The following is a 10,416-nucleotide window of genomic DNA, read 5'->3' as shown; positions in this document are numbered from 1 at the left end:
TGACTAACGTTGCGGTACACAGATATGTTACAGAACCGCATCACCCCTAGCCTATGGGATAAATACCTGCTGGAATGTACGACGTTAATGCAGGGTGGCAGCAGACCGTATTATTCGTTTCGGACCTCTTGATAAGTATGGAAGTGTGATTACACATGTCAATCACATCGCGATTACGGGCAGCATGGGGTTCACGCCTGAGCCTCAGGACGTGGGCTAGCAGCGCATGTCGGGTGTTTCAAGCGTCAACTTCGCGTCTCGATATCTCGGGATGTAATGGGAATATTGCGATGCAATCAACGCCATTGTGTATGTGCTTTGTCATGCTATGGATTGCTGAAGAATCAATATAGGAGGTCCATTTAAAAAAACATAAGTTTGTGTTAAAAAACACATATGCTTTCGTTTTAGAATGTTTCCAAATATGTACATTCATGGGCCCCAGCCCTACATTCATACCGGTGAAAGTCGTTTTCCAATAACTGTTATTGTTCCAGAGATATTTTGGGTGGACAAGATAGCTGGGACACCCTGTATATATTCTTCGGGTGTGCTTCTTTCGTATGTAGGCGACAGAATTTGGGTTTTGGTGTACAATTTGTGTGTCATTGCCCGACACAGCTGTTGGCATGTTTCTCCCGATTGCGCATGGGTGATTGGCGCGATAACTGTACCCTCCTGCCAACCATCGGCGCGTTTGTGTCGCCGCGTGTACAGTCTCCAGGGGCAACAGGTAGGACAACAGACGGGTCATCGACGGGCAGTCGTATGGAAGGGTAGGGTACGCTAGCCACGGCGGACTGCTGGCAGTTTGTGTGCCGACAGCAGAGAGCGACAACAGACCGCAGCCATGGTAAGTCTGCCGCGCGTTTAGCCCACGTCTTGACTCTTCTTCTTACCAGCAGCCAGGGACGTACTGTAACACACGGGCAAGGCAAGTTCCTTACGTCTGTACGATATTGGCTTGAAATCGATTCTGCGTGCGTGAAATAAACATCAAAACAATATAGAAAATACAGATATAGGGAAACGCCTTTCACTGCAATGTATACAAGCGAATTACTAAAACGTTGCACAGTGAGTTCCTGTTGGAGGTTACATATCTAACACCTTCCAAGAGAAAGAAAAATTTTCTTTTCATTTTTTAGCGGCCGAGCGGTTCTAGGCGCTACAGTCTGGAATCGCGCGACCGCTACGGTCGCAGGTTCGAATCCTGCCTCCAGCATTGACGTGTGTGATGTCCTTAGGTTAGTTAGGTTTAAGTAGTTCTACGTTCTAGGGGACTGATGACCTCAGAAGTTAAGTCCCATAGTGCTCAGAGTCATTTGAACCATTTTTTTCATTTTTTATATAATTATTGATCGAACTGAAAAAATTAAAATTATGTTATCTATTCATTCGGAGGTACAATTTTACGTTACAAGTTTAACAGAAACAACACAACTATTACAATTAGAAACTGTGTTCATATCTTGAGGCAGAATACCTCATGGAGCGCAAAGAACTGTAATGTCCCTTTCTGCTCTAAGTTATATGAGAATTCTATTAAGTTCGTGAAGTTAAATTTCGTAAAGCTATCTTTCATAAAACCTCGTAAGAAACAATTACAGGTAAGCAATATTATATTTGTAGGTTGCCAAATTAAACTTTAAATTCTGATTGACTCTGAGCACTATGGGACTTAACTCCTGAGGCCATCAGTCCCCTAGAACTTAGAACTACTTAAACTCAAATAACCTAAGGACATCACACCTATCCATGCCCGAGGAAGGATTCGAACTTCCGACCGAAGCGGTCGGGCGTTTCTAGAATGTAGTGCCTAGAACCACTCGGCCACACCGGCCGGCTAAATTCTGATTGAAAACGAGCGCCAGGCTCCCTACAAATAATATCAGATGCGTTAGCGTAATAATATTTATGCAAAGAGGCACCTGACCTATAATAAATTGTGTCACTGAAAATGGTCACTTTATGATAAAATAAATTTTGTGATTTGATACTAATTATATTTGACAGTACTTTTAAATAAGTTCTTCTGCTCCGGCTTCGTCGTATTTCCTTCGGAAATAAAAAGTTTAAATGCGACGCGTAATGGTGGCCAATTTTTTGTCAGTCAAAGATGATCGCAGCCAGCTCCGCAGCAACTGCAAAAAATACTACAAAAACTCTTGCGTTATAACGAATGTGGCGTGGGTTCCTTAAATGATTACTCTGGCCTCCAGATTTGGTTATTATATTTTCGGAACTCTGTTACACATCAATTATGTTCTAGTATTTAAACGAGAGCAAGACAAAAGCTATCGGAATACAATCGTACCTTCTGCACTCAAACAGTAGCTAAGACTCAAGAAAACTTCTGAAGACGACTAATTTCATTGTCTTCCAGTCCTTTTATAATATAACATAGATTATAGTGTTCAATTCTTTAGTTTACACATATGATCTTATATCACGTAGAATAATGTCTTTTTTCGATTATCAGAATCGATAAATTGTCTTTAAAGTTATTTCGTCACTTTGTCCGTATCACAATTAGGCATTAAAGTTCACACAACATTACGCATGTATAGTTCTTTTGTCGTTATTTATATTGTTCATGTCAAATATATGGAAAGGGACACTATAGAACCTATACTATATTGATCCAGTATCTCAGAACGAGAGCACTTAGCGACTGCCAACATACAAACAAAACACATGATTCCAAACTTTTGCGAAACTTTTTCTGGCTGACACCAGCACAAAATAACTCGAATGAAAAAATTTATCGCATACTGTATTTTCGTTGTTCACGCTGTCAAATTTCAGCATCGGTCACGATATTTTGCTGCATTACTTCTTTACTACCGACTCTATTCGCAACACATTTTGCAGACGTTATCGACGTACACCACCTAATGCACGCGCAAAATTATATCATTCTGTGACACACTGTTCAGGAGATATGACAGCAAGAAGATTGAGATGGGACAGAAACAAGCATACGCTTAAAATGAAACACAAACTACTCAGGCTGTACTATCCAGTTCCGGTTTTAATTTTTTTCGCTAGCGTATCGGTGAATAGTCCGAAACTTAAAAAAAGGATATATTTAGGAGTCTGCATCTTCAAACATGACGGTTTTACGTACATAATGTGAAATACAGGAGGTATCAAAAAGGATCATCCTATTTGGCACGTCTATATTTCTGAAACTAATAAACATATACAATGAATTCTGATTTTTGATGAACGGGAAACTCAGTTTTTTTTTTCATACCTATTCATAGGTGTTCAGTATGCCCCCCTTGAGATGACTGCATATGTCAATGCGGTATTCAGATTGTTTCACATTGTAGCTACCATGTCTTGAGTTACAACTTCCACAGCTGCTGTTATGCGATGTCTCAGTTAATTCATTGTTGTTGGTAATGGAGACACACAAATAGTCTTTCATTACCCCCCCCCCCCCCCCCCACACACACACAGACAAGAAATAATCACATACATTTAGGTACGGTGACCTTGGAGGCCAGTAATGTAAGGCTGAATCATTTGGTCCAATCCATCGTTCAGTGCCGGCCGTGGTGGCCGAGCGGTTCTAGGCGCTATAGTCTGGAACCGCGCGACCGCTACGGTCGCAGATTCGAATCCTGGCTCGTGCATGGATGTGTGTGATGTCCTTAGGTTAGTTAGGTTTAAGTAGTTCTAAGTTCTAGGGGACTGATGACCTCAGATGTTAAGTCCCATAGTGCTCAGAGCCATTTGAACCATCATTCACTAATCATTTGATTTAAAAATTCCCGCACTTTCAGATGCCACTGGTGCGGTGCCCCATCCTGTTGGTAAATGAAGGCGTTCGAATTAGTCTGCAATTGTGGGAAAAGAAAGTTATCAAGCACATCGAGATATGTGCTTCCTGTAACAGTGCCCCGGGCAAAGAAAAATGGACCATACACCTTTGCCTTTACACAAACAATCTGTTTCTCGGAATGGTTCATTCCGTCATCTAATGCTCTGTGCTGTAAGAAGATCTACACTAAACCTAGTACGAAAGCTGCGCTGAACAGCTATTAATGACCTGCACTGCGCATAAAGTATAACACAAAACGCTTTCTGTCGTCCCGACACCATTTTCACTAGAACTGAAATGAGCGCACACTGCTGCTACCTTGCGGGAACCATGTAAAACTGGAGAGTTTGCGCTTTCCAACAGTACGTTGTTCACGCACGTATCTCAACTAACATAATAGTTATGATTTTTTAAAATCTGATGACTAATTTTGACATTCCCTCTTTGTAATACGGTATGTCATTTGTAATGTAATCAAGCATGTAATCAAGCATTAAAGGCCGAGCGGTTCTAGGGGCTCCAGTCCGGAACCGCGCTGCAGGTTCGAATCCTGCCTCGGGCATGGATGTGTGTGATGTCCGTCGGTTAGTTAGGTCTATGTAGTTACAAGTCTAGGGGACTGATGACCTCAGATGTTAAGTCCCATAGTGCTTGGAGCCATTTTTTTATACATGTGAGTTAGACACTGTGAAAAATACGGAATGGTGGTTACTGATAAATGAGTCGTATGTACAATTCCTAAGGATATTCGGTGCGTAGATCATTTCACGAAAAAAAAGGACGATGATTCGAAGCCATCATCCGATTTTGCAAGGGCAAACCATTTACACTCATGCAAACACAAAAAAAAATGGTTCAAATGGCTCTGAGCACTATGGGACTCAACTTCTGAGGTCATCAGTCCCCTAGAACTTAGAACTATTTAAACCTAACTAACCTAAGGGCATCACACACACTCATGCCCGAGGCAGGATTCGAACCTGCGACCGTAGCGGTGGCACGGTTCCGGACTGTGTCGCCTAGAACTTCTCGGCCACTCCGGCCGGCCGCATGCAAACACACTAGGGTGGCATTATTTATTTATTTATTTATTTAGAGTATGGCGCTACACACATGGTTTATACTTATTACATTATGAAATTATATGATAAAATACACTATAAAATACACAAGTGAAGGATACATATTCAGATAAAATATAATACGTAAACAGAATAAAAAGTAACATCACAGCAGATATTTTGCGTTACACAAGTCTTCAAATTCTGACGTCCAAATTGGCGATTCATTCGAGGCAGGGCGGTGTGGCGTTGAAGCGCGACTACCCTGGTAGGCTCTTAATTCACAGTCCTGGGCGATGTGCTGTATTGTTTGATTAGGTGCCCCGCAGTCACAGCTAGGGCTGGGAAGCTTTCCCCACTTGTGTAGATTGTGTGCACATAGTCCATGTCCTGTTCGGATTCTGTTCAGGCTTTTCCATAACTGTCGTGGAAGTTCAAAGCCCTTAGGTTTCTCTGATGGACAGATAAGTTCACGGTTGTCAGGGGAGGCACTATCACCCCAGCACTAGGATGGCAAAAGTCATGCAATACCTCGTGATATTGTGTCGGACCTCATTTTGCCAGGCGTAGTGTAAATGTTCGATGGGATTCATGTCGGGCGATCTGGGTAGCCAAATCATTCATTCGTGTTGCCAGAAAGGTATTCAGACACATCGCGAACAATTGTGGCGCAGTGACATGTCGCATTGTCATCCATAGCAGCTCCATTACTGTTTGGCAACATGAAGTGCGTGAACAGTTGCAGATGGTCTCCATCTGGCTGAACGTAACCATTTGCAGTCAATTATGGGTTCAGTTGGAGCAGAGGATCCAGTCCATTCCACGTAACACAGCTCACACCATTATGCAGCCACCACCATCTTACACAGTGCCTTGTTGACAACTTGTGCCCATGTCTACGTGGGGTCTGCACCTCACTCGACCCCACTATCAGCTCTTACCAGCTGAAATCTGGACTCACCTGACCAGGTTGGCGGTTTCCAGTCATCTAGGATGCAACCAATATGCTCAGGAACTCAGGAGACACGCTGCTGACAACGTCGTGCTGTTAGCAAAGGCACTCGTTCCAAATGTCTCTGAGCACTATGGGACTCAACTTCTGAGGTCATCAGTCCCCTAGAACGTAGAACTACTTAAACCTAACTAACCTAAGGACATCACACACATCCATGCCGGAGGCAGGATTCGAACCTGCGACCGTAGCGGTCGCGCGGTTCCAGACTGTAGCGGCTAGAACCGCTCGGCCACCCCGGCCGGCCTCGAAGGCACTCGTATCAGCCGTCTGCTGCCATAGCCCATTAGCGCCAAATTGCGCTGCACTTTCCTAACGGATAAGTTCGTCGTACGACCACATTGATTTCTGCGGTTATTTCAAGCAGTGTTGCTTGCCTGTTAGCACGGACGACTCTACGCAAACGTCGATGCTCTCGGTCGTTACGTGAAGGCCGTCGGCAACTGCGTTGTTCGTCGTGAGAGACAATGCCTGTAGAGTTCACAACACAGTATCTGTCAAATGATTGGGGGTAGAAATTTAGAGCTAATTTTAAGTTACGTAAGGAAACTAAAGATTCACCTTGGTGCCTATTGTAAGATGATGGCTCGGACGTTTATGTAAACTGCGAGAACATTATCAAAATACAGAGGAGTCCAAAAAAACATATCCACTGTTTAAAAGTCCATAACTTGCAAACTAATTGACGGAGTTGTCTCATTTTTGGTGAAAGTGTAGCTTAAAGTCCAATTTAAAAATATCACTGTAGGTCAGAATGAGATTTTCACTCTGCAGCGGAGTGTTCGCTGATATGAAACTTCCTGGTAGATTAAAACTGTGTGCCGGACAGAGACTCGAACTCAGGATCTTTGCCTTTCGCGGACAAGTGCTCTACCAACTGAGCTACCCAAGCACGACTCACGCCCCGTCCTCACAGCCTTACTTCTGCCAGTACCTCGTCTCCTACCTTCCAAACTTAACAGAAGCTCTCCTACGAACCTTGCAGAACTAACACTTATCATTTACGTTTCACAAGTGTACAGTGCTCCTTCTCTGGAAGCCAGGACAAACGTCCAGATGTGAATCAAACTCGTATCATGGTTTTGTGATCCAGTCTCGAGTTACTGTTAGGTAACTGCATAAATTGATAGCTTTTTTGTTTTGCGTGTTTATATTCCGTTTGCTATGGGTTTATTTATAGATTTTCATTTTTAAAATGGCGACAATGCCCCTACCTGGACTCGAACCTGGGATCTCCTGGTTACATGGCAGACGCTCTATCCATTTTTTTAATTCCATAAAAACAGTAACAAAAATGGCTAGCTTACAATGAAATGACATAAATAAGGTGACATGTAATTACAGTCATAAATTACAGCATCCAAAGAATGAGTCTTTAGCAGTAGCACAATTTAGGACCTTCACTGTCACCTTCAACTGGTGGCAGTTCAGCATGCACATTTTCTTCTTCTGCAGCCTGAGGTTCCTCATCATCATTTCCCAGACCCAAATTAATCATCCAGTAAATCCTTGACGTGTGTTCCATCCAGGGTAAATTACGTGGACAGAGGAGCAGTCCCGAACAGCGACATCGCAAAGTGTTTAACTGCCTTGTTATTTTTGTCAGTTCCAGCCTTCTAAACGCATGTTTAGGGAGTTCAAGATCTTCCTTTCTATCAGACACCAGATGTTTGCCGTCATATTCTTGTATCTGCTGTACTACTGATTTACTTTTCATGTGTGACTTGCAGGCGAGGTTAGGGTCGGGAACGTTACCCAACACATCCCCTCACCACGAGGAATCCAGTTCCTAACCTATACCCAATCTGTTGAAAACAATTCGAAGCATGTTACCGTATTTCTTATTGTGATTCTGATACTTAAGTGTTTTCTCGAATTCGTTTTCCATATACCTCTTGTATTCTATACGTTCATCGCTCCCAATATTGTTAAAAATGTAACTTTTCCCATTAACCAAATCACTGCGCTATTTTTTGCTTGAGGATACTAACTTTCTTCTGGTCTGAAGAAAATGTCAGTCGGTACATTGTTTGTTGAAGATCTTGTTATTGGAGCAATTTTGCCCCTGGTCCACCTCCAGTTGATAATCCGATCTCCACATGTGTAACGATGAGGCACACTATCAACGAGGTTGCATTTGCTGCAGAGGTTAGTGTCACTTAAACCGATGGCAAAGAGACGCTGAGTAGTGCTGATGATGTTATTGACTACCTTGTACCACGTCAGACCAAAGAACATCACTACTGATGTGTTTTCCAGACCACATTCCATGCTATTCCAGCATATTTAGTTTCTATGCAACTTTTCCTTTCATTTTTCTGTCTTTCGCATTTGTTGTAACTTTTTGGAGTTTAAAATCTTTTTGCTGAGATAGCTTAGTTCAAGATAATACTCCCTAATATGTTTTAGTTTAAAACTTATTTCTTGTATATTTATCGGATGCTCTACACTTTCTGGCCTGACAATGTCGTATAGTTTTGTTGCAATGCACCCTGGATCGTTACACCTTATGCTCCATGTTCTTGTGACATACAGTGCCATCGCTTTAGACTTGATGTCGGTTTGTCCCATTCCTCCATTGCTTGGATCCAAAACTGCTGTCTTCACCGGCACTCGAAACAATTCCGCTTTCCACAAAAACTTTGCCAAGCTGGAAATGATCGTCTTCGCCACCATTGATGGAATGGACAGAACCTGAGCTATGTAGTAGGCCTTGGATAAAATATACGTGTTGATAATAGAATAGATATAGCGTCTGCCATGTACGCAGGAGATCCCGGGTTCGAGCCCTGGACGGGGCACATATTTTCAGCTGTCCCCATCGAGAGCTGAGGATTCCAATTAATTATCATTTATTCTAGAGAAGCTGCACGGTCATCAATGGTATCTGTTCTTTAGAGAACAGTTACCCAGTTACTATCTTCATATACACTACTGTCCATTAAAATTGCTACACCAAGAAGAAATGCAGATGATAAACGGGTATTCATTGGACAAATATATTATACTATAAATAACATGTGATTACATATTCACGCAATTTGGGTGCATAGATGCTGACAAATCAGTACCCAGAACAACCACCTCTGGCCATAATAACGGTCTTGATATGCCTGGGCATTGAGTCGAACAGAGCTTGGATGGCGTGTACAGGTACAGCTGCCCATGCTGCTTCAACACGATACCACAGTTCATCAAAAGTTGTGACTGGCGTATAGTGATGACCCAGTTGCTCGGCCACCATTGACCACACGTTTTCAATTGGTGAGAGATCTGGAGAATGTGCTGGCCAGGGCAGCAGTCGAACATTTTCTGTATCCAGAAAGGCCCGTACAGGACCTGCAACATACGGTCGTGCATTATCCTCCTGAAATGTAGGGTTTAGAAGGAATCGAATGAAGGGTAGAGCCACGGGTCGTAACACATCTGAAATGAAACGTCCAGTGTTCAAAGTGCCGTCAATGCGAACAAGAGGTGACCGAGACGTGTAACCAACGGTACCCCATACCATCACGCCGGGTGATACGCCAGTTAGGCGATGACGAATGCACGCTTCCAATGTGCGTTCACCGCGGTGTCGCCAAACACGGATGGGACCATCATGATGCTGTAAACAGAACCTGGATTCATCCGAAAAAAATGACGTTTTGCCATTCGTGCACCCAGGTTCGTCGTTGAGTACACCATTGCAGGCGCCCCTGTCTGTGATGAAGCGTCAAGGGTAACCGCAGCCGTGGTCTCCGAGCTGATAGTTCATGCTGCTGCAAACGTCTTCATAGTGTTCGTGCAGATGGTTGTTGTCTTGCAAGCGTCCCCATCCGTTGACTCAGGGATCGAGACGTGGCTGCACGATCCGTTACAGCCATGTGGATAAGATGCCTGTCATCTCGACTGCTAGTGATACGAGGCCGTTGGGATCCAGCACGGCGTTCCGTATTACCCTCCTGAACCCACCGATTCCATATTCTGTTAACAGTCATTGGATCTCGACCAACGCGAGCAGCAATGCCGCGATACGATAAACCGCAATCGCGATAGGCTACAATCCGACCTTTATCAAAGTCGGAAAAGTGATCGTACGTATTTCTCCTCCTTACACGAGGCATCACAACAACGTTTCACCAGGCAACGCCGGTCAACTGCTGTTTGTGTATGAGAAATCAGTTGGAAACTTTCCCCATGTCGGCACGTTGTAGATACCGCCAAAGGCGCCAAACTTGTCTGAATGCTCTGAAAAGCTAATCATTTGCATATCACAGCATCTTCTTCCTGTCAGTTAAATTTCGCGTCTGTAGCACGTCATCTTCGTGATGCAGCAATTTTAATGGATAAATTCGAAACTAATTTTTTATACAGTAATCCTTATCTGCTGTCGAGATACGAGGGTTTAAAATCGAGGTGCCGGCCGCTGTGGTCGAGCGGTTGTAGACGCTTCACTCCGGAACCACGCGGCTGCTACGGACGTAGGTTCGAATCCTGCCTCGGGCATGGATGTGTGTGATGCTCTTAGT

General features: G+C 43.6%; 1 protein-coding gene across 1 annotated transcript in view; it reads left to right on the top strand.

Annotated features, from left to right (window-relative positions):
• Positions 1 to 782: 782 nt before the first annotated feature.
• The window catches only part of LOC124552397 (tubulin alpha-3 chain-like), a 216,377-nt gene continuing 206,743 nt past the window's right edge, over positions 783 to 10,416 (top strand). The window contains exon 1 of the mRNA XM_047126657.1: positions 783 to 853. Coding sequence (XP_046982613.1) covers positions 851 to 853 — 3 coding nt within the window. The 5' untranslated portion in view covers positions 783 to 850. The remainder of the gene's footprint in view (positions 854 to 10,416) is intronic.

This window comes from Schistocerca americana, chromosome 10, assembly GCF_021461395.2.
Source record: "Schistocerca americana isolate TAMUIC-IGC-003095 chromosome 10, iqSchAmer2.1, whole genome shotgun sequence".
Taxonomy (NCBI): domain Eukaryota; kingdom Metazoa; phylum Arthropoda; class Insecta; order Orthoptera; family Acrididae; genus Schistocerca; species Schistocerca americana.
Note: the sequence above shows the minus strand (reverse complement) of the source record. Positions and strands in the feature narration are given on the sequence as shown.